The sequence below is a fragment of the Salmo salar genome, chromosome ssa16 (assembly GCF_905237065.1).
Source record: "Salmo salar chromosome ssa16, Ssal_v3.1, whole genome shotgun sequence".
Classification (NCBI taxonomy): Eukaryota; Metazoa; Chordata; class Actinopteri; order Salmoniformes; family Salmonidae; genus Salmo; species Salmo salar.
In genome coordinates, this window is record NC_059457.1 from 31,210,129 (window position 1) to 31,234,335 (window position 24,207).

General features: G+C 45.3%; 1 protein-coding gene across 1 annotated transcript in view; it reads left to right on the forward strand.

Annotated features, from left to right (window-relative positions):
- LOC106573736 (capping protein, Arp2/3 and myosin-I linker protein 2) overlaps positions 1-23,797 on the forward strand; it is a 45,073-nt gene extending 21,276 nt beyond the window's left edge. The window contains 12 exon segments of the mRNA XM_045697246.1: positions 3,865-4,012; positions 4,284-4,332; positions 5,989-6,459; positions 12,278-12,384; positions 12,757-13,501; positions 13,601-13,705; positions 13,988-14,024; positions 16,033-16,107; positions 16,888-17,241; positions 20,206-20,316; positions 22,615-22,719; positions 23,424-23,797. Of these exon segments, the coding sequence (XP_045553202.1) occupies positions 3,865-4,012; positions 4,284-4,332; positions 5,989-6,459; positions 12,278-12,384; positions 12,757-13,501; positions 13,601-13,705; positions 13,988-14,024; positions 16,033-16,107; positions 16,888-17,241; positions 20,206-20,316; positions 22,615-22,719; positions 23,424-23,644 (2,528 nt within the window). The 3' untranslated portion in view covers positions 23,645-23,797.
- The last annotated feature ends 410 nt before the right edge of the window (positions 23,798-24,207 follow it).

Sequence of the window (24,207 nt, forward strand, 5' to 3'; positions counted from 1 at the left end):
GCTAAATGCAGCACTAACCTTTGATGATCTTCATCAGATGACAACCCTAGGACATTATGTTATACAATACATGCATGTTTTGTTCAATCAAGTTCATATTTATATCAAAAAACAGCTTTTTACATTAGCATGTGACTAGCATTCCCACCGAACACTTCCGGTGAATTTACTAAATTACTCACGATAAACGTTCACAAAAAACATAATTATAGATACAGAACTCCTTTATGCAATCGCTATGTCCGATTTTAAAATAGCTTTTCGGTGAAAGCACATTTTACAATATTCTGAGTAGATAGCCTGGCCATCACGGGCTAGCTATTTTGACACATTTTACATTTTACATTTTAGTCATTTAGCAGACGCTCTTATCCAGAGCGACTTACAAATTGGTGCATTCACCTATAATATCCAGTGGAACAACCACTTTACAATAGTGCATCTAAATCTTTTAAGGGGGGGGTTAGAAGGATTACTTTATCCTATCCCAGGTATTCCTTGAAGAGGTGGGGTTTCAGGTGTCTCCGGAAGGTGGTGATTGACTCCGCTGTCCTGGCGTCGTGAGGGAGCTTGTTCCACCATTGGGGTGCCAGAGCAGCGAACAGTTTTGACTGGGCTGAGCGGGAACTGGGCTTCCTCAGAGGTAGGGAGGCGAGCAGGCCAGAGGTGGATGACACCCACCAAGTGTGGTACTCACCAAACTCAGATTTACTATTAGAAAAATTGGATTACCTTTGCTGTTCTTCGTCAGAATGCACTCCCAGGACTTCTACTTGTTGGTTTGGTTTGGTTCCAAATAATCCATAGTTATATCCAAATAGCGGCGTTTTGTTCGTGCGTTCAAGACACTATCCGAAGGGTAAAGAAGGGTGACGTGCCCGGCGCATTTCGTGACAAAAAAATTCAAAATATTCCATTACCGTACTTCGAAGCATGTCAAACGCTGTTTAAAATCAATTTTTATGCGATTTTTCTCGTAAAAAAGCGATAATATTCTGACCGGGAAACCTTGTTTTCGTTCAAAGACGAAAAAATAAAAACATGGTGTCGGCTCGTGCACGCGCCCCAGTCTCATTTTTCTCAGATCGACCACTATCCAAATGTGCTACTGTTTTTCAGCCATGGCCTGCAAAGTCACCATTCACTGTTCTTCCGCCTTCTGAGAGCCTATGGGAGGGTTAGAAAATGTCACATTATGCCAGAGATCCCCTGTTTTGGTTAGAGATGATCAAGAAGGCCAAGAAATAGTCAGAGAGAGCGCTTTCCTGTTTGGAATCTTCTCAGGTTTTGGCCTGCCAAATTAGTTCTGTTATACTCACAGGCACCATTCAAACAGTTTTAGAAACTTTAGGGTGTTTTCTATCCAAATCAAACAATTATATGCATATTCTAGTTACTGGGCAGGAGTAGTAACCAGATTAAATCGGGTACGTTTTTTATCCGGCCGTGTAAATACTGCCCCCTATCCCCAACAGGTTTTAAAGGTCTTGCTCACATCGTCACAGTCATATCACACAGTCATCCAGAACAGCTGGTGCTCTCATGTATGCTTCAGTGTTGCTTGCCTCGAAGCAGGCATAAAAGGCATTTAGCTTGTCTGGTTGGCTCGCGTCACTGGGCAGCTCGCGTCTGGGTTTCCCTTTGTAGTCCATAATAGTTTTCAAGCCCTGCCACATCCGACGAGCATCAGAGCTGGTGTAGTAGGATTCAATCTTAATCCTGTATTGACGCTTTGCTTGTTTGATGGTTTGTCTGAGGGCATAGCGGGATTTATTATAGGCGTCCAGATTAGTGTTCCACTCCTTGAAAGTGGCAACTCCAGCCTTTAGCTCGATGCGGATGTTGCCTGTAATCCATGGCTTCTGGTTGGGATATGTACGTATGGTCACTGTGGGGACGACGTCGTCGAATCAGTTATTGATGAAGCCGATGACTGAGGTGGTATACTCCTCAATGCCATTGGATGAATCCCGGAACATATTCCAGTCTGTGCTGGCAAAACAGTCCTTAAGATTAGCATCCGCGTCATCTGACCACTTCCATATTGAATGAGTCACTGGTGCTTCCTGCTTTAGTTTTTGCTTGTAAGCAGGAATCAGGAGGAAAGAATTATGGTTGGATTTTCCAAATGGAGGGCGGGGGAAAGCTTTGTATGCATCTCTGTGTGTGGAGTAAAGGTCATTGTTAAGCATGCCTCTTGGAGGGAACGCAACACACTGCTACACTCAACTCCCCGTGGAGTGAAAGTGGTATGCGATTGTAGGTGCGGGTAAGTATGACAGAAGCAGAGAATATTACCATGTTAAGGAAATAAATTCCCAGTAATGTGGGGAAAAGGGTCTGGACAGAACCAAAGCAAATAAAGTTAGAGTCCCCTCTCCTACCTTACCTGCCTACCCACTACTTACCTAACCTTAACGCCACCTGGCGCGCTAACGAAAATACAGGGGGTGGTCCGCCCAGGTCTTACCTAGTGTGCATAGACTGAGTACGTGCTACTGGTATATGTATGCTCGCAGGCCTCTTGCCTAAGCACTCCCAAGGTGCCTTCCCCTTCTCCCTGGGAACAAATGAAACAGAATAATACAAACTTAAAGTGAACAAGTTCAATAATCAAAAACACTGAGTCCTATTGGCACACACATACCTCAGAAGTAGCGGGTACAAAACACTTTCAACATAACTGTCTCTGTTCAACAACCAACACAGGACATCCAAGAAGCTCTCTTTCCCAACAAAGGAACTCTGGCTTTTCAAGCTGCCTCAGCAGTCGGTAATTGCTGACAGCTGTATCCCCTAACGAGAGGGCGGGATCAGAGCTCCAATCTGCAATGGGGCCGACCAATCAGCTGCTTGGGGGAATCCAGGAAGCCATTTCCTGAAATACACACATACATATACACAAACTCACAACACAGAAACTGGGGAATGTAACAGTTGTCTAGAGTTGTTTTTCCTCTGGTTGCACATGCTGGTAAAAATTTGGTAAGACTGATTTAAGTTTGCCTGCATTAAAATCCCCAGACAATAGAAGCGCTGCTTCTGGATGAGCATTTTCTTGTTTGCTTATGGCCTTATAGAGTTGGTTGAGTGTGGTCTTATTGCCAGCATCAGTCTGTGGTGGTAAATAGATGGCTACGAATAATATAGATGCGAACTCTCTTGGTAGATAGTGTGGTCTACAGCTTATCATAAGGTTCTCTACCTCAGGTGAGCAATACCTCGAGACTTCTTTGATATTAGACATCGCGCACCAGCTGTTATTGACAAAAAGGCACACACCCCCACCCCTCGTCTTACCAGATGAAGCTTCTCTTTTCTGCTGGTGCATTGAAAATCCCTCCAGCTCTATATTATCCGTGTCGTCGTTCAGCCACGACTCGGTGAACCATAGGATATTTCAGTCCTTAATGTCCCGTTGGTAGGATAATCGTAATCGTAGGTCATCCATTTTATTTTCCAATGATTGCATGTTAGCAAGTAGAATAGATGGCAATGGGAGTTTACTTGCTCGCCTACGGATTCTCAAAAGGCAGCCCGATCTGCGTCCTCTTTTCTTCCGTATTTTCTTCACGCAAATGACTGGGATCTGGGCCTGTTCCCGGGAGAGCAGTATATCTTTCTCGTCGGACTCGTTAAAGGAAAAGCTTTTTTCAGTTCGTGGTGAGTAATCCCAGTTATGAAGTCCAGAAGTTATTTTCGGTCATAAGAGACGGTAGCAGCAACATTATGTACAAAATAAGTTTAAAAAATAAGTTACAAACAACTCAAAAAACGAACTAAATAGCACAATTGATTACAGGCATGTAAAACGTCAGACATCCTCTTCGGCGCCATTTTATCTATATGCCCTGTGTGTTCCAGTAGCCGGCCCAGGCCTTGCTGCAGGCAGCCCAGACTCTCTGTCCCAGGGTCACACACAGGTCAAGCTGGCTGACTATGTGGCTAAGATGTCCAGACAGAAAGACCTCTTCATCTGGGACACCCTCATACAGCACACAGGAGAGCTCAGGTAAACAGCTGAATATACACACATCCACCCTGACACAAAAACACAGCTTATGTAGAACACAAACAGTTACATCATACATGATCTTTGTTGTTTTGTGTCACAATCATGTCATACTCAATACTGTTAATTTTCCCACCCAGGGCCTCCCACATCTCTCATAAAGCTTACTGAAGTTGCTAATGGTTTACTTCTCCCCTCCCTTATTTATTTCTGCTTTTCACTCCTCTTTCATTGAACTCAAACTGTCAGTTAGTGTCTCCTTGGTGGAAAGTATCATTGATGAGGTTCTGCAGGACTTGTTTGTGGCTCAGCGGCAATTGGTGAGAGTTTGTTTTGTGTGTTGTGGGTGTTTGATTAGTATGACTGATCACCACCCTCCCCCACCTCAGAACCATCATATGAGGGAGCAGACCAGAAAAAATGTCTGTTTACATTGTTTTTCAACTTTTTAAATAGGTTTTGTGAATCTGTGCCCAGCTCCCTCAGCTAAAAGTAGTAGATCATGACTGCCCACTGGATGATGTAAAAGTTCTGACTAACATAAAACACACATATCCCACCATACTATACTGTATATGCCGAACCATTCTACCAGTCTACACAGTACCTACATGACCTGCATTAGTTCTTGTTTAATATAACTAATTGAATATTCTTCCCCTCCACAGTATGTTCATGTCATTTGGAGGAACAGCTACCTCAGTGAAAAGTAAGAACCAGGCTTGTCATAAGTATAATTAAGATTTAAGATTTATTGTAACAGACTATTTAGTTGGAAAGCTGGGAGTCTGGGATGAAATTAGGAAGATTAACATTGTAGACAATCAGGGTTGATGATTGGCTGCAGTCTGCTCCATAAAGATAGCCTCGACCTGTGATGTCAGTAGCTACAATCTTCTGCCACTGTGATTAGCTTAGAAAAAGGTTTCACCCAGAGTTCACAGTTGAAAGGTCAGAGGTCGTGTCTGAACCATTGCATTATCCAGTTAGGAGTGAGCTCTAACAAAAGAGGGTCAGAAGGGCAGTAATATGAAAATAATGGAGCAGTCACAACAAAGAGGGAGATATTGTCTAGAGCCATACGGTTCTGGATTGTTCTGCTCAAATCCCCCTAGTGCAATGTCCTCTTAAGTGCATTTTAAATCCGATTTAGAATCAGCCAAAATTTGTGTCAGTGTGCTACATGAAAGAAATTACACTAAACTTTTTAACCCCTTGTCCGCTGAAAAACATGTTCAAAAAGAGGCACTTATGTTTTACTGTGCATATGTTTTTGTGTTTGTGTGTCATTGATGCAGTCTGGGACCCTAGAGGGGCTGTCCCTCAGTGTGTCTTAGGAGTTCCCCTCCTTGTGACAGTGCTGCGTCATGGTGCTGAAGGTTAAAGGTCCCCCATTGAAGGGGACGGGTGTGGGGTGGGGGGGTTACTACTCTACCCTCAACAAAAGATAATCAGCTGTGCGGTGCTCTGCCTGTCCAATAAAAAGGGCTGTGGCTAACTGGAGCATGGCCGGGTTACTTTCAGACCACTGAGTCTCACTGGGGGGACGTTGATGGAGGGGTTGTGTACAATCATTACACAACCCCTCCCCCTCCTTTGCCTCTCTCTCCCTGTTTTGACGCTACCTGCGCTCTCTTTCTCTACCATCTCTCTCCTTGTATTTTTATTTTGCTCTCTCTTGCTCCCTCTCTCTCCCTCTCTTTCTTGCTCCCTCCCTCTCTCTTCCATTGTTTAGATTCAGTGTTGTAAATCTGTCTGATTAGTCTCCTCTCTTCTCTGTGCCGTGAAGCCTATAGTTAAAGGCATCCATCTGATTCCTCTTCCATCCATATTTTCTGTCGCTTTGCTCTCTGCTTTTTTTTCTTTGTCCTCTTCTCCTCTCCCTTTCTTCATCAACGCTCTCTCAACCACCATCCTTCTCTCTCTCTCCCATTCTATCTCACATCCCTTCTTAGTGTGATAACACCACATTATAGTTAGTTGTCCTGTTTTTACATGCATTCTATCACACACCCTGTGCCAGTGTACGTTGGTACCATTCCCTCTCTCTCGTCTTTCTCCCCCTCTCTCTGTCTCTCTCTGCAGGTCTGCTAGATGTAGACACGGAGCAGCAGGCGAAAGAGAGCATTTATTATCAGCAGGAAGTAGGAGGGGAGGTCTCAGGGGTAGGAGGGAGTGGGTGGGCGCTCTCGTCGACAACGTTATTGTCAGTCACAGTGGCAGGCCAGCTGAAACCTGAAGGCCCCTCCCTCACAGGGAGGGAGGCGGATGCTGCCGCTGCTCTTGCTGCTGCCGCGGCACTTAGCGACAGTGATTCCCGGCGCCCTGAGCCTGCACCTCCTCAGCCCCCTATGGACCTGCCCATCGAAGGCCACACACTGAGGCACTACACCCGCTCCAGGCCCAGACCCAACCGCCGGAACAGCAAGCCGCCCAGCAAGCCCCAGGTAAGAGGCAACACGACGATCACAGACCAAGGAGGATGGGGATGGAGGGAAGAAAGGGAGGGAGGCACAGAGAGAGGAAGAGAGGGGGGATGCAGGGAGAGGATAATTGTAGCAACAGAGCTGCTTTCTGAGAGAGGAATAGATGAGAAGGGATGGAGAGAAATAGAGAGATGAGGGGAGAAAAAAATCTGATCAGAGCAGAGAGAATGTTGGAGGTAGAGCGAGAGAAAGCGAGGGAGAGGGAATGGGGGAGGGAAGCAGTGTTCTGATGGTGGTTCTCAGGTTATTGCAGCCACAGCAGCAGAGGCAGTGTCAGTGGCTTGCAGCGCTAGATATTCTCTCTCATCTCCATCTCCAGCTCTTTCCCTCTCTCTGTCTATCTGATTCTATTTCACCGTCTTGTCAGTGCTGCTGCTTTAGCTGTTGATGTGTTGAGGAGCCATTTCTGTGTGTTTTCTCCATCTTTTCCCCTGCATTAACGATGGTCCCTGTGGTTCTCAGTAGTTGGGGTGGGAGCTGTCAGAACAGGGCACTGTCTTTCCATACTGATTCTGGATGGCTCTGTTCTGTGTGACTGCCGTATCATTTGTATTATTCCTGTTTTTACATCAAGGTGGGCTCACCGGCTCTCCGCCCCTCACCCCCTCCACTATCACTCTCCTGTCAATGCCTTTAGGACAATCCCTCTTTTACGGTGGAATATTGTTAAGGATTGTCAGTGGGAACTGGTCATGTGTCTGTGTTTGCATGTATGTATTCATTGTCGTGTTTGATTAAAATGTCCCACAAGGAGCAGCGGGTGCTCTGTGCTGATTGGTGGCATTCTAGTGGTCTGTGTGTGTGTGTGTGTGTGTGTGTGTGTGTGTGTGTGTGTGTGTGTGTGTGTGTGTGTGTGTGTGTGTGTGTGTGTGTGTGTGTGTGTGTGTGTGTGTGTGTGTGTGTGTGTGTGTGTGTGTGTTTCCCCTGACACTGTCTGTTCTGCCAACTGATCAGACAGCTAGCTCTCTGTTATGTGTGAAAAACAATGCTGCAGCCATCTTATAAGCAGAACTAGTTCAATATAAATGGCTGATACAAGGTGTTCTTAGTAAAATGATATGTGTCTGTCTGTCTGTTTGCCTCCTGCCATTGTCATTAGTGGTGCTACACTGGTGTTGTAGCATGATTCATTGTTGTTATTGCAGGTAACACTGTGCAATGGGTTAATACCACATTAACCAGGTGTCTGTATTCACTGTGTTGTTATTACTGGCACACAGTGCCACCACATTGTTAAATAGACTGTATTCAAGGTGCCCTCAATTGTGTATTTCTACATTTCTTGTGCTCTTGTCCCTGGTTACCTGTGTGTCTGTAACGCAATTGAAACAGCATATCCATTGCTGTTGTCCATGGTTACCTGTGCTCCTGTATAGTAATTGTATAGTAATTGTTAGTGTGTTACACCCTGTGTTATTATCTGGGTCTCTGGGATCAGTGTACATTCAGGCAGGATGGGCGACCAGCTCTGATCAGAGATTTTCTGGAGAGGACGACTCCACAGAGATAGCTTCGGCAGGATGAGAGGCAGAAAGAACCGCTTTACCCATCCATGGAATGGAAGAAGTGTGTTATGAGGCAGAATTATTTCTTTTTTTTTGTGTTTGCATGTCTATGTTTTTATGCATGTGTATCGCAAGCAGGTTTATGCTATGTGAATGTTTCTAAGGTGTGATAATGTAGCTAGATGGCCTGGTGAAATGTGGGGCCAGGTGGTGGTTGTTGGAGTGCTGCTGGCTGTGTTGACGGTGGAGAAGGAAGGGTCTACAGGGTCTATTGTCACACTGCTGTAATACTCACTGTGATTGGTGGTGGTGGTGGCACTGCATATTCTGCTGGGTCCGTAGCATTTTATTTTATTACATCTGTAGAGAAATGTAAGGTCATCTGCATTAGATTTTTTTATAACGGCATAGCTACCTCCCCCCTAAAACATCTTGCAGAGAGAGAGCTTCTTACTAACTGATGTCGTCATCTGAGCTTTAATAAAAAGCTGGAGCTGGAGCACACCCAGATAAAATGATTTAGTGTAGAGGTGCTGACTAACTGGAAATAAACTGGAAGCTATAGAACTAAATAGAGTCATCTGAGGTTTGTTCATAAACCATTCGCTTGCCATCACTCAGTGCTATGTTAAAGCCAAAACACAGCCAGTCTAGTGGTATATGAGGAATTGGACAGAGCCTGGCAGTTGAATTCTGCAAATGGTGGGAACTCCTACTGAATGATTCCCTGGGAATGTGTGGGAGACGATTCTTTGAAATCCAAGACCTGATATTATCAGACAGGACATGTCAGAGATTTGTCTTCCATTTTATGCCCTCCTTTTTATACGGTTAATATACTATTATTAACTGGGTGTTTTGAGCCCTGAATGCTGATTGGCTGACAGCCATGGTATATTAGACCACATACCACGGGTATAACAAAACATGTATTTTTACTGCTCTATTTACATTGGTAACCAGTTTATAATAGCAATAAGGCACCTCGGGGTTTGTGGTATATGGCCAATATACCTCGGCTAAGGGCTGCGTCGTGCATAAGAACAGCCCTTAACCGTGGTAGATTGGCCATATACCACACCAACTCTGGCCTTATTGCTTAATTATAGAATTAGTGCGAGACATTATTGGATGACCAGAGCCCTATACCTACATAGACATGAACTGTAGTTGCGAAAAGTCCACCTATTGATGTCCTATTTACCACAATAGACAATGCACTGCAAAGACAATAAAGTCCTGCCCCCTTCTTCATTAGGGAGAAACCAATAGACAGCCCCCTTCTACCTACCAGTCCATCAGTAAGAAAGTGTTGCTGTGCTAGATGTATAGACAGGGTATATGTATGTACATTGGGGAGAACAAGTATTTGATACACTGCCGATTTTGCAGGTTTTCCTACTTACAAAGCATGTAGAGGTCTGTAATTTTTATCATAGGTACACTTCAACTGTGAGAGACGGAATCTAAAACAAAAATCCAGAAGATCACATTGTATGATTTTTAAGTAATTAATTTGCATTTTTATGCATGACATAAGTATTTGATACATCAGAAAAGCAGAACTTAATATTTGGTACAGAAACCTTTGTTTGCAATTACAGAGGTCATACGTTTCCTGTAGTTCTTGACCAGGTTCGCACACACTGCAGCAGGGATTTTGGCCCACTCCTCCATACAGACCTTCTCCAGATCCTTCAGGTTTGGGGGCTGTCGCTGGGCAATACGGACTTTCAGCTCCCTCCAAAGATTTTCTATTGGGTTCAGGTCTGGAAACTGGCTAGGCCACTCCAGGACCTTGAGATGCTTCTTACGGAGCCACTCCTTAGTTGCCCTGGCTGTGTGTTTCGGGTCGTTGTCATGCTGGAAGACCCAGCCACGACCCATCTTCAATGCTCTTACTGAGGGAAGGAGGTTGTTGGCCAAGATCTCGCGATACATGGCCCCATCCATCCTCCCCTCAATACGGTGCAGTCGTCCTGTCCCCTTTGCAGAAAAACATCCCCAAAGAATGATATTTCCACCTCCATGCTTCACAGTTGGGATGGTGTTCTTGGGGTTGTACTCATCCTTCTTCTTCCTCCAAACACGGCGAGTGGAGTTTAGACCAAAAAGCTCTATTTTTGTCTCATCAGACCACATGACCTTCTCCCATTCCTCCTCTGGATCATCCAGATGGTCATTAGCAAACTTCAGATGGGCCTGGACATGCGCTGGCTTGAGCAGGGAGACCTTGCGTGCGCTGCAGGATTTTAATCCATGACGGCGTAGTGTGTTACTAATGGTTTTCTTTGAGACTGTGGTCCCAGCTCTCTTCAGGTCATTGACCAGGTCCTGCCGTGTAGTTCTGGGCTGATCCCTCACCTTCCTCATGATCATTGATGCCCCACGAGGTGAGATCTTGCATGGAGCCCCAGACCGAGGGTGATTGACCGTCATCTTGAACTTCTTCCATTTTCTAATAATTGCGCCAACAGTTGTTGCCTTCTCACCAAGCTGCTTGCCTATTGTCCTGTAGCCCATCCCAGCCTTGTGCAGGTCTACAATTTTATCCCTGATGTCCTTACACAGCTCTCTGGTCTTGGCCATTGTGGAGAGGTTGGAGTCTGTTTGATTGAGTGTGTAGACAGGTGTCTTTTATACAGGTAACGAGTTCAAACCGGTGCAGTTAATACAGGTAATGAGTGGAGAACAGGAGGGCTTCTTAAAGAAAAACTAACAAGTCTGTGAGAGCTGGAATTCTTACTGGTTGGTAGGTGATCAAATACTTATGTCATGCAATAAAATGCAAATTAATTACTTAAAAATCATACAATGTGATTTTCTGGATTTTTGTTTTAGATTCCGTCTCTCACAGATGAAGTGTACCTATGATAAAAAATTACAGACCTCTACATGCTTTGTAAGTAGGAAAACCTGCAAAATCGGCAGTATATCAAATACTTGTTCTCCCCACTGTATATGTAAGGGTTAGTGTGTGTTGTTAGTCATCAGTGGAAACACCATCCTTGTGTTTTATGGCACGTCTTTTTCTCTTCCTGAAGATAGAGTGATGGGGATCGGTGCTCTCTGATTGGCTGAGAAGTGCTAAATGATTTATAATCCGTTTGTCATGCAGCATGGAGCTCCATTTGTATACGGTTGCTATAGCTCTGTTCTGCAGGGGTGGGTTCTCCTGCTCACTGTAACCACCGCACCTTAGACCCCTCTCTCTGTCTGTTCAGCAGCAGCTACGCTCACAGACTGGCTAAAAACAGAACAACGTCTCAAACACTAGCCTACCCTCTGTGTGTGTGTGTGTGTGTGTGTGTGTGTGTGTGTGTGTGTGTGTGTGTGTGTGTGTGTGTGTGTGTGTGTGTGTGTGTGTGTGTGTGTGTGTGTGTGTGTGTGTGTGTGTGTGTGTGTGTGTGTGTGTGTGTGTGTGTGTGTGTGTGTTTTTGTGTTTGTGTATGTGCATGCGTGCGCGCGAGAGACACTGAGAAAACAGTCCTTGCCTTCACTCTGTCTCTTCCCTTCACTCTGTCTCTTCCCTTCACTCTGTCTCTTCCCTTCACTCTGTCTCTTCCCACTGCTGAAAATGGTCAGCCAATACTACCGGTCAAAATGTTATGGACTGCCTGTTTGTATCTGAGTAAGTGACAGACAGCCAGGAAGAGAGTTAGTGTGAACTGCTCTTCCCACCAGCCTGCTAAATAACAGTGAATAATTCATCTTTTACATGATCATATTTTGATCCAAACTAAATAGCTACTCTTCAGACTGGAACGGAGGGAGAGGAGAGAGTGGTGCTGGGGAAGGGTGTGTCTAAGAGGTCCAGTCACATGGTGAGGGATCAGGGCTGAGGGGTTGTGTTCTCTCCAGGTACCTGAAGCACACACTGCTTCTGCCACAACCACACAGTGTTCTATAGAATAGAGAGGATTATCTATTGTGTGTGTGATTGCGTGGGTGTATTTGTCCGTGTTTGTTCATGAACATATATTTTTATTTATTGCATATCTGTTGTCAAACATATGAATTACTATGTGTACGGTGAGTGTGAGAGTGTACTCAGCCTACACTGATCAGTCACACAATGCTTTTACCATAGGCATTCTCCAAGCCACTTATCTTATTGGTTAAGCGATGCTGGCTTGGCCAATAAGCAAACATTTCTTTTTTGGCAACGCAACAGAGGGATTTGACAGTGGCAGATGAACCACAGTGCCTTCACTTTTTCATATACTAAGTCGCAATGATCTTGTGTTTGTGTTTTTGTACGTGTGTGTGTGCAGGAGCAGGCAGCTGAGCGTGAAGAGAATGAAGCCAATGAGACCATGGGCAGGGTGGATGAGGGAGTAGAGGAGTTCTTCACTAAGAAGATCATCCATGATGACCCGCTGTAAGTATCCGTATACCTCCGACAGCATACACCTTTGCATACTGACACGTACAGACTAGATGTACTGCATGCACCCACACTAAACAAACCCACTCATACTAGCTCTCTACACCTACACCCTCTGCACATGCATGTTCACACACTCCCGTGTAGACAAACATCGCTACACACACCATGCATACATACTGTAGCAACAGAAAGATAACAGAATGTATTAGACTGTTTGTCTACTGTGGTTAAAAACACTGTATCCAAAATACACAGCATCCCACTGATCCCAGCACTAGATAGAGTATGAACACTGAACAAGCACCACCACTGAATGGAGACTCAGTAGTGTTGTTGCTGTTTTGTGCCTCACCTCACTTGCAGAAAAGCGCAGAGGGAGGAGGTCCCTTACAAAGCACAACCCACAGCGTCGACCTCCACCCCCCCTGCCCCTCCCAGCACGTCTGCCCTGGCCCCGCCCTCCTCTATCACCTCCTCCTCCTCCTCCACCGTAACAACCTCCAACACTACTACCACAACCACCACCCCTTCCACCGCCCCCTCCAAAAACATCAAGAAGAAGTTTGGGGACTTCTTCGCCTTCAAGAAAGTCCGTGCTGGCCGGGGGGCAAAGGGCGAGGGTGGGCCGGAGGGCAAGGTCAAAAAGACCTCCATCGCAGATCTAATCAGACCGCTCAGGGAGGCAAAAGAGAGGGAGAGAGAGAAAGAGCGGGAGAGAGAAAAGGGGAAGTTAGAAGAAGAGAGTGGTACTAAGGCGACCGGTGTTAATGATTCTGATGCTACCAAAACAGTAAGAGCAGCAGAGGACAACACCATGGCCCCCGCCGCACCCTCTGATGTCCCCAGCATTCCCACAACCCTGCCCACCAGTGCCCCCGTCCAGGAGGAGGTGACATCTGTGTCCCCCAGTGCTCTGACCCCAAGCCCCATCATCAGCCCTGTCGGCGGGTTCCTGGTGGAGAGGGAGAAGAGCCGGACCCTGGAAAAGAGCAAGACCCCAGATGGAGAGAGGAGGCTGAAGGCCACACGGCGCTCGCTCAGGGAGGGCAAGTCCCAGTCCCTCATCCTGCTGACAGGCCTGGAGGATGGCGCTGCCGCACACGGAAAGGTAGGTACCACTCTGCACAAGTGATCAGAAAACACATGGAGTGAGTTCTAAAGAAAATGCACATCATTTCTAAAAATGCTTTTGGTCATCCACTTTCAGAAACACGCATCTGAATGCACATCCAGCTTTGAACAGCGCCTCCACGTCATGCTCCACCGCATGGGGGTGGCCAAGACACCTCCTGCAGACACAAAGACCAGCCAGGTGTGTGTTTGTGTGTGATATTGATGGTTGTGGACCACCCTTTCTGTTCTCTTCCTCCCTACTTCCTCTATTTTTGTTCCGAGCGTCCAGCTGGGATTCATTTAGGATTACAGCACCTTTGTGACATTCATGTAATGTGCCATGGCAGTGAATATCTCAGTATAGTACCTAATCCTGAGACTGTGATATTGCAGCTTATCCACTGCAGCGTGCCTTATCAGTCCAGGTAGGAGCACATGGGAGGATAACGCATGAATAGCATTCTCTTATATCTTCCTTTAGAACAAAGAAGAGGAGCTGAGGAAAACCAACTCCGAAGGTAAGCCACTCCACACACCTCCTCAGCTGTGTGTCTGGGACTCCCTGTGTGACTCATCACACTGTATGTACAAATCCCCTGCTGCCGACGGGAGCTTGACAGCATCTCAGGTTTGCTGTGGATGTGCAGTCTTTGTCAACATAGAGTCGGGTGGTTGTGCTACATGTAGATATCTCCTCTTAGAACTGTTGAATTGTAGACTGTCAAGTAAAAGTGTTGCTGTAGCACTAGGGATGCGATTTAACGGTAGATGCTTGTCAAATGTAAACTGCTGTTGTTTGCCTCTTGTGTACCCCTTGAAAAGAAGGAATCTAGATCAATTTGATAGAAATGTAGAAACTGTGCTTATTTCTGGTAAAGGCCAGTGTGAAGCCCAGTGAGGTAAAGGCCATCAGAGAAATCAATCTTGCATGTATAAATAAATAAAGTGTTCAGCTAGCACATTTGGTTCCTTGGAAGTTGTGGGAACGTACGTTTTTGGTTTCCTATTGGTTCTCAGAACGAAGCCATACATTTCCTGACTGGTAAAACAGAATGTTTTTTTTTTAAATGTTCTGAGAACGGAAGTGAAAATTTCATTTGTTCTGGGAATGTACATTTTTAGATTGCAGGGAGGTTCTCAGAATGTTTTACTGTGGTTCCCTGAAAGTTTTCCTGTGAGGTTTTATTAACGGTTATTTTGAGGTTTTTGAATAACTTCCTTAAAACTTTTACTGAATGTTTCAATAACACTTTTAATAACACTGCTAGCTTAGGTTAACTGTTTATAACTTTATGCACAGATAGGACACATGGAAATTAATTTGCTTAGACATTAATCATCCAAACATTAATTTTTTTATTGTGACACAGCATCAGTGAGATGAACCTATGATCTTCTGTTTTCTATCCATGGAATTAGTCCACTGCACCACCAGGATGGCGCAAGCATGCCATGTTTTAACGCGTACAAAGCTGTTCAGTTTAGTCTATTCAAACAGACACAATTTCAAAGGAAACAAGCACTCATTAAGATCAGGTGTGGCCATTTAGTGGGCACGGCCAACACACCTGAACACACTTAAAAAGATAAAGGATAGAGAGAGTTTTGTTGACGCTGAGAACGGAATGTATATGTTTTTCAATAACATTCTTTGAACGTTACTAATGTTTTCTTGTGGTTTTTCTGGAAAGTTTTCTTAATGTTCGAAGAACATCACTTTAAATAGAACCATGAGGAAAAGTTATGCTGAAGTACTGAAATTCCCACAGAAGAACGTTCACAATGGGCTCAGACATCAATTCAATGTCTATTCCATGTTTGTTCAACATATTTAATTGAAATGACATGGAAACAACATTGATTCAACCAGTTTGTGCCCAGTGGGTTGTTTCTAAATGTTCTCTGAACTATTTGAGAACATTCCCAATGTCAAACCAGTTGGAGAACATTCCTAGAACATTACCAAAAATGTTTGATACTTTTAGGAAACGTTCTGTTAAACCAATTAAATACCAAGAAAATAACGTTATTTTGTCAAGTTCCTTATCTGTGGTGAGAATGTTCCAAAGCCAAGCAACTATCCTGCACCATTTCCAGAATGTTGTGGGAAGGCTGTATGCTAAATAACCATAGGACAACCACGCTCTCACCAAGCTCTAAGAAACATATGGTTCTCAGAACGTTATGTGCTAGCTGGGTGGTGACTGATGTTGACCCTGAGGTTAGAGCAGGCCAGAGAGGTTCATGGGAAGTTCGAGCAACGCAGACCGGCTAGCATGGGAGTTATTACTGCCCTTTGTCACTCAGTGCTGGAGGTCAGGGGTCAGTTCACACATTCACTCAGAGGGGAACTCAGCACTATCAGCCAATGGCTTGTGCTCTAAAGATAACAGTGAAAGCTCCCTTAGCTGTTTTTTGTGTGGATTTCTTGTTTATGTTGTGTGTCAGACTGCTTCAAGTATGGAGGGGCTCATAGTATTTGTAGGTGAACCTCCCATTTTGCTATAATCCTCTACTCTTTCTCAGGTGCAATTCTTGACAAAAAACCTGAACCACCACCCACGTCCATGAAGCCTCGCACTATGTCCACATCAGCTTCAGGTAATTCTGACACTTAAAGCTGGTGAATGGATGTCCATGTAATATATCCATCTATACTCCAAGCCAAAGGGGGGGGGGGGGGGCAAAGTACGTATCCGGCCAGGCAGAGGACATCAATCCGGCCCGCGAGACAAAAAATAAATAAAATACAAATAAATGTTTTATTTGTATTTTTTTACCCCTTTTTTCTCCCCAATTTCATGGTATCCTATTGGTAGGTAGTTACAGTCTTGTCCCGTCGCTGCAACTCCCATACGGACTCAGGAGAGGCGAAGGTCAAGAAACAAGACCCAGCCAAGCCGCACTGCCCACTTAATCCGGAAGCCAGCCGCACCAATGTGTCGGAGGAAAAACCGTACTCCTGGCGACCGTGTCAGAGTGCATGCACCCAGCCTGCCACAGGAGTTGCTAGAGCGCGATGGGACAAGTAAATCTCGGCCTGCCAAACCCTTTCCTAACCCGGACGACGCTGGGCCAATTGTATGCCGCCTCATAGGTCTCCCAGTCACCGCCAGCTGTGACACAGCCTGGGATCGAACCCGGGTCTGTAGTGACGCCTCAAGCACTGCAATGCAGTGCCTTAGACCGCTGCGCCACTCGGGAGGTCCCCGCAAATTGATTTTAACAAACAATTGTCCCCCAAAAAAAGCGTCCCTCCGTTGAATTTCAAAATCCCGATGTGGCCCTCGAGCCAAAAAGTTTTCCCGCCCCTGCTCCAAGCCTTTATGTAAATATAATGTTGAAGTAATAACTTCAGTGCAACCTCCCTTCTCCCCTCAGACACCAGGCGGCCAATCAGAGCAGGCGTGGAGGCTCTCAGAACAGACAAGCCCCTCCTCCCAGGACGTCCCATCGGCCCCCTCCCTCCCAAACCCACAGTGGCAGCCAAACCCCCTCTCCCAGCCCCCCAGCAGCACCCTGCTGCCGCTAGGACATCCCCGGGGTTCCTACGGCAGCCCAACACAGCCACGGAGACCCAGACCCAGCCAGCAGAGCCAGAGCTGTCCCAGAGCCAGAGTGAGCCGCCCAGTCCTTCCTCCCGCAAGGAGACTCCCCCTGCCCCATCGCCACACAGGGACCCCAGCTCTCTGGAGAGCAGGGAGCGCACTGAGAGAGCACAATCAGTCACTGAAGGTATACATACGGTGCATTTGGAAAGTATTCAGACCCCTTTACTTTTTCCACATTTTGTTATGTTGAAGCCTTATTCTAAAATTGACTAAATCGTTTTTCCCCCTCATAAATCTACACACAATACCCCATAATGACAAAGCAAAAACAGGTTATACATTTTTGCACATTTATTCTAAATAAAAAAACAGATATATAACATTTACGTAAGTATTCAGACCATTTACATTTTACATTTACATTTTAGTCATTTAGTAGACGCTCTTATCCAGAGCGACTTACAGTAGTGAATGCATACATTTCATACATTTTTTTTCCCGTACTGGTTTCATTTACTCAGTACTTTGTTGAAGAAACCTTGAGCAGCGATTATAAGCCTTCAGTCTTCTTGGGTACAAGCTTGGCACACCTGCATTTGTGGAGTTTCTCCGATTCTTCTCTGCATATCCTCTCAAGCTCTGTCAGGTTGGATGGGGAGCGTTGCTGCACAGTTATTATCAGGTCTCTCCAGAGATGTAGATCAGGTTCAAGTCCGGGGTCTGGCTGGGCCACTCAAGCACATTCAGAGACTTGTCCTGAAGCCACTTCTGCGTTGTCTTGGCTGTGTGCTTAGGGTTGTTGTCCTGTTGGAAAGTGAACCTTTGCCCCAGTCCTGAGCACTCTGGAGCAGGTTTTCATCAAGGATCTCTCTGTACTTTGCTCCCTTCATCTTTCCCTCGATCCTGATTAGTCTCCCAGTCCTTGCTGCTGAAAACATCCCCACAGAATGATGCTGCCACCACCATGCTTCACCATAGGGATGGTGCCAGATTTCCTCCAGATGTGACGCTTGGCATTCAGGCCATAGAGTTCAATCTTGGTTTCATCAGACCAGAGAATTTTGTTTGTCATGGTCTGAGAGTCCTTCAGGTGCCTTTTGGCAAACTCCAAACGGGCTGTCATGTGCCTTTTATTGAGGAGGGGCTTCCGTCTGTCCACACTACCATAAAGGCCTGATTGGTGGAGTGCTGCAGAGATGGTTGTCCTTCTGGAAGATTCTCCCATCTCCACAGAACCTGATAGTCACTCTGACAGAGTTCCAGAGATGAACTCTGGAGCTCTGTCAGAGTAACCATGGGGTTCTTGGTCACCTCCCTGACCAAGGCCCTTATCCCCCGATTGCTCAGTTTGGCTGGGCAGCCAGCTCTAGGAAGAGTCCTGGTGGTTCTAAACTTCTTCGAATTAAGAATGATGGAGGCCATTGTGTTTTTGGGGACATTCAATGCTGCAGAAATGTTTTGGTACCCTTCCCCAGATCTGTGCCTCGACACAATCCTGTCTCGGAGCTCTATGGACAATTCCTTCGACCTCATGGCTTGGTTTTTGCTCTGACATGCACTGTCAACTGTGGGACATTATATAGACAGGTGTGTGCTTTTCCAAATCATGTCCAATCAATTGAATTTACCACAGGTGGACTCCAATCAAGTTGTAGAAACATCTCAAGGATGATCAATGGAAACAGGATGCACATGAGCTCAATTTCGAGTCTCATAGCAAAGGGTCTGAATGCTTATGTAAATACGTTTTCACTTTGTTATTATGGGGTATTATGTGTAGATTCATGAGGGATTTTTTATTTTTATTTTAGAATAGCGCATAACATAACAAAATGTAGAAAAAAGAGAAGGGGTCTGAATACTTTCCGAATGCACTGTACATACAGTATCACTCACTTCTCTTCTTTCCAGGACTGACCACATTCATTTGTGAAAAAATACTTGACTATCTTTTTTCTGTCTGTGCAGAAAAATACCAAGCTTGTTTTATGTTCTGTATCTGTTCCCTTTGTTCCCCTGTTCCCTCCTCCCACTCTCTCTGATGCTTTGTCTCTCTCACTCTCTCTGATGCTTTGTCTCTCCCACTCTCTCTTATGCTTTGTCTCTCCCACTCTCTCTGATGCTTTGTCTCTCCCACTCTCTCTGATGCTTTGTCTCTCCCACTCTCTCTGATGCTTTGTCTCCCACTCTCTCTGATGCTTTGTCTCTCCCACTCTCTCTGATGCTTTGTCTCTCCCACTCTCTCTGATGCTTTGTCTCTCCCACTCTCTCTGATGCTTTGTCTCTCCCACTCTCTCTGATGCTTTGTCTCTCCCACTCTCTCTGATGCTTTGTCTCTCCCACTCTCTCTGATGCTTTGTCTCTCCCACTCTCTCTGATGCTTTCTCTCCCACTCTCTCTGATGCTTTGTCTCTCCCACTCTCTCTGATGCTTTGTCTCTCCCACTCTCTCTGATGCTTTGTCTCTCCCACTCTCTCTGATGCTTTGTCTCTCCCACTCTCTCTGATGCTTTGTCTCTCCCACTCTCTCTGATGCTTTGTCTCTCCCACTCTCTCTGATGCTTTGTCTCTCCCACTCTCTCTGATGCTTTGTCTCCCACTCTCTCTGATGCTTTGTCTCTCCCACTCTCTCTGATGCTTTGTCTTTCATTATAAACTTACTATGAAATAATGCAATCACAGTGAATGCTCAGAGCATAATAATTACTTTGCTATCTCTCTTTGTTTTCATATACTGTAACATATTTTGTGCATGGCAGCACCTAATGCACTTGTCTGTATTAGAAAGATTATTTTACATAATCAAAGTGAGATATCAATCCTGATATCAATCCTGGGAGTCCATTTGCCAGAAGTCGGACTGTATTGGTTTTGACTCAAGAGTGCATTAGCTGAATGACTGAATGACATTAATGTACAGTATATTGCACAGTCCACCACCAATATGTAGCACCCTGATGTTATTTGGGTCCACATTATGTCAGAGGATGGCATCCCAAACATGTGTTGAGTATGCCTGCTCTGGTCTTTTTGGACATGAATGTCACTGTGACTTAAGTGTCAAGCCTAAATCCACCGCGAGTTGTGTGTTGGTGTCACTGTGTGTGTGATTGTGTATCTAACTCCTGTGTGTCTTGGTCATCCCCTAGAAAGCCTTCCTAAACCCCAGACCCGCATGAAGCCCTCTCCCCAGCGGAGAGCTGTGTCCGTCTACGAGGACTCGCTCCTCCAGGAACATGCTGCTCTGCTGGACCCCGAAGGTGAGCTCGTCAGCAGAGAGAGAGAACACCTCCTGCTGTATACCACTGGTTACTGCAGATGATCAAAGCCATATACAAAGACTATACTGTGTGTATATACTGTACTGTATATGGCTCTAGAAATGATGTTGCCCAGTCATGTCAGTGTTTTCTCTGTTGTGAAGTGTTTTATAGTTTTTCAGAGAACAAGTTAACTACTGACTTTTAGCATGCCTATAGAGAAGGGCACTCAATTTGTACTTCATTGACTCAGATGACTGATGATTGGTAAAAAAAGGATAATAAGATGATAGTTGGAGCTGTATTGTTAGATTTCAGTGCATCCTTTGATGTTACTGAACATAAATTGTTAATGAAGAAACCTACCTGCTATGGCTTTACATCACATGTTTGTTCTTCAATGGAAGCTTCTCAAACATGAGATATGTACACTGCGGTGTCCCTCTGGGTAGTTGCCTTTGGCCGTTACTCTTCTCAATTTTTGCGGGGGGACAAATGATTTGCCACTGGTCTTACACAAAGCTATAATGACTATGCATGCGGATGATTCCAGACTACAGGTCCGCACCTTAAGTCAGTGAGCTCACTGAAATTCTAAATAAGGAGTTGCAGTCAGTATCAGAATGGGTGATAAATAATAAACTGGTGTTAAATACATCTAAATACATTTTGTTTAAAGCATTCTATAAAACTTCAACAGGAGTTGTGCATAAAGGGTGTGATTATTGAGCAAGTTGAGGAAGCTATACTCCTGGGTATAACACTGGATGGTCAATTATCATGGTCAACTCATGTTGACAAAGTTGTTGTGAAGATGGGGAGGAGTTTGTGAAGATGGGGAGGGGTGTGTGAAGATGGGGAGGGGTGTGTGAAGATGGGGAGGGGGTGTGTGAAGATGGGGAGGGGTGTGTGAAGATGGGGAGGAGTGTGTGAAGATGGGGAGGGGTGTGTGAAGATGGGGAGGGGTTTGTGAAGATGGGGAGGAGTGTGTGAAGATGGGGAGGGGTGTGTGAAGGTGGGGAGGGGTGTGTGAAGATGGGGAGGAGTTTGTGAAGATGGGGAGGAGTGTGTGAAGATGAGGAGGAGTGTGTGAAGATGGGGAGGGGTGTGTGAAGATGGGGAGGGGTGTGTGAAGATGGGGAGGGGTTTGTGAAGATGGGGAGGAGTTTGTGAAGATGGGGAGGAGTGTGTGAAGATGGGGAGGTGTGTGTGAAGATGGGGAGGTGTGTGTGAAGATGGGGAGGGGTGTGTGAAGATGGGGAGGGGTGTGTGAAGATGGGGAGGGGTGTGTGAAGATGGGGAGGGTGTGTGAAGATGGGGAGGAGTGTGTGAAGATGGGGAGGTGTGTGTGAAGATGGGGAGGTGTGTGTGAAGATGGGAAGGGGTATATCTGTTATAAAAAGATGTTCTGCCTTTTCTGACACAAACATCAACTGTACTAGTTGTTCAGACTCTGGTCTTGTCCCATCTTGATTATTGTCCGGTAATATGGTCAAGTGCTGAAAAAAAAACTAGCAAACTTCAGTTGGCTGGAAACAGAGCAGCACACCTTGCCCTTAACTGCACATACAGAACTAACATCAACAACATGCATGCCAGTTTTTCCTGCTTGAGGGTTGATGAGAGATTAACTGCATCTCTTCTAGTTTTTATGACAAATATTACTGTGATGAAAATTCCAGATTGTCTGCATAATCAAATAACATTCAGCTTAGATACTCATACATACCCCACAAGATATGCGACCAGGGGTCTCTTCACAGTCCCAAGTCCAAAAATAATTCACGGCAAGGCACAGTATTATACAGAGCCATGATGGCATGGAACTCCCTTCCATCCCAAATTACTCAAGCAAACAGCAAAATGACCTTATAAAAATGATTTAAACAACATCTCATGGAACAGCAGGGAGTGTGAGGGGACAAACACACAGACACACTCTAACACACACATCATTTCTTAGCTATATTGTTTGGATAATATTTTGTTGTATTGTTTGTATGTCGTTGTATTTAAAATTTGTGTGACTGTCCTTGTCTATCAGTGTTTTTTTAGCTGTCATGTTCTGTGTTTTTTGTGGAACCCAGGAAGAGTAGCTGCTGCTTCAGAAAAAGCTAATGGGGATCCAAATAAAGTCTCTCATCCTTTCCACCTTCCCCTATGGTAGCACTTCACTAAAAACATATATGCGTCACTGTGTACAAATACATCGAAAAGCCTAAATGTGTTCATTGACGCCCTGTTACATTATGTATTTGAGGCAGGTTGTTCATCTTTACTCTTCCTCCCTCCCATCAGAGCTGAAGGCAGCGTTGCCATGGTTGCAGAAGTCACCAGTCCAGAAACGGACCAACCTGGGGGAGCTCCCTACCTGTAGTGAGATCCAGCTAGAGGGAGAGGAGGGTGAGTATGGGGGCAGGGGTGCAGGCATCGGCGGGGGAAATAAGACAAATAAGAACAGTTGCTGACTGAACATATGGTTTGAAAGGTAGACTGAGTCAAGATATTTTGAAGATGAGTGTATGGTTGTAAAATGGATGCACTTCTTGAGGCACTGTGCCAAATGTACAAATGTTTAGTTTGGGGCCTATCAGCCTTGGCCTAATGGGCATATGCCCACTTGCTCCTCCTCCCTCTGCTTTGTCCACCTCTATTTGTCTGTAAAAAATAACTCACCCACCAGGCCCTCAGCACCACATGCACTTTAGAGACATTACCATCCTATTACATCTCATATACCAATCACCTTCAATTACAGGGCTGGAGGAGGACTAGATATCAGGTCCCCTATGGTACAATTAATGTGAAAGATTTATTAAAGCCATGCTTCATCATTATGCCCACAACCCTCATGCAGCCCCCAGTCAATATCTACATCACAGCATGCTATAAAGTGCCAGATATTAAAGTCTAGAATTACCTCGTTTTGGATTAAACAGAAATTATGGCTTGAATAATAATAATCTAATCAAGAAACAATTGCTTTTCTTTTCTTTCAAACTTTGTTAGGTTTATCTTTCTGCCTGTAAAAAGGCAGGTTCCATCTTGTTCTGTGTTGTCTTTGAGATTAAAAATCTCATCTCTGCTTTGTCTAATCATCCAAACAGCAGGTGAAGCAGGGAAAGAGAGGACTGGAGAGGGTGAGGGGACAGACAGCCGGCCGGTAACAGAAGACAAGCCAGGGCCAAGCCCAGTGGGGGCCAGTCAGGTAGAGGGAAAGAGCACAGCAGAGAAGAGGGGTGAGATGGTCTCACAGCAGCACACAGCGCAGGCAGAAACATCAGACCAAAGAACTGAACCCCCCTTAATGGAGAAACACATGGACTGACCTGCGCAGAGTCTATTTTCTATCATGTCTACCTTTGCCTTGCACGCCAGATTATGTAAAAAAATAAACAAATTATGAACAAAATGTTTTAAAGAGCGTAAATCCATACCTATACTTGTTAATAATTATTAAAAAGTAGATTCTGAAGTGTCATCAAGAGCACTGTCATCACTGCTGGTATGCATGACTGTTGGTAGGGGGAACTAGAGCAACATGACTGTTGGTAGGGGGAACTAGAGCAACATGACTGTTGACAGGGGGAACTAGAGCAACATGACTGTTGGTAGGGGGAACTAGAGCAACATGAGTGTTGGTAGGGGGAACTAGAGCAACATGAGTGTTGGTAGGGGGAACTAGAGCAAACATGACTGTTGGTAGGGGGAACTAGAGCAACATGACTGTTGGTAGGGGGGAACTAGAGCAACATGACTGTTGGTAGGGGGAACTAGAGCAACATGACTGTTGACAGGGGGAACTAGAGCAACATGACTGTTGGTAGGGGGGAACTAGAGCAACATGAGTGTTGGTAGGGGGAACTAGAGCAACATGAGTGTTGGTAGGGG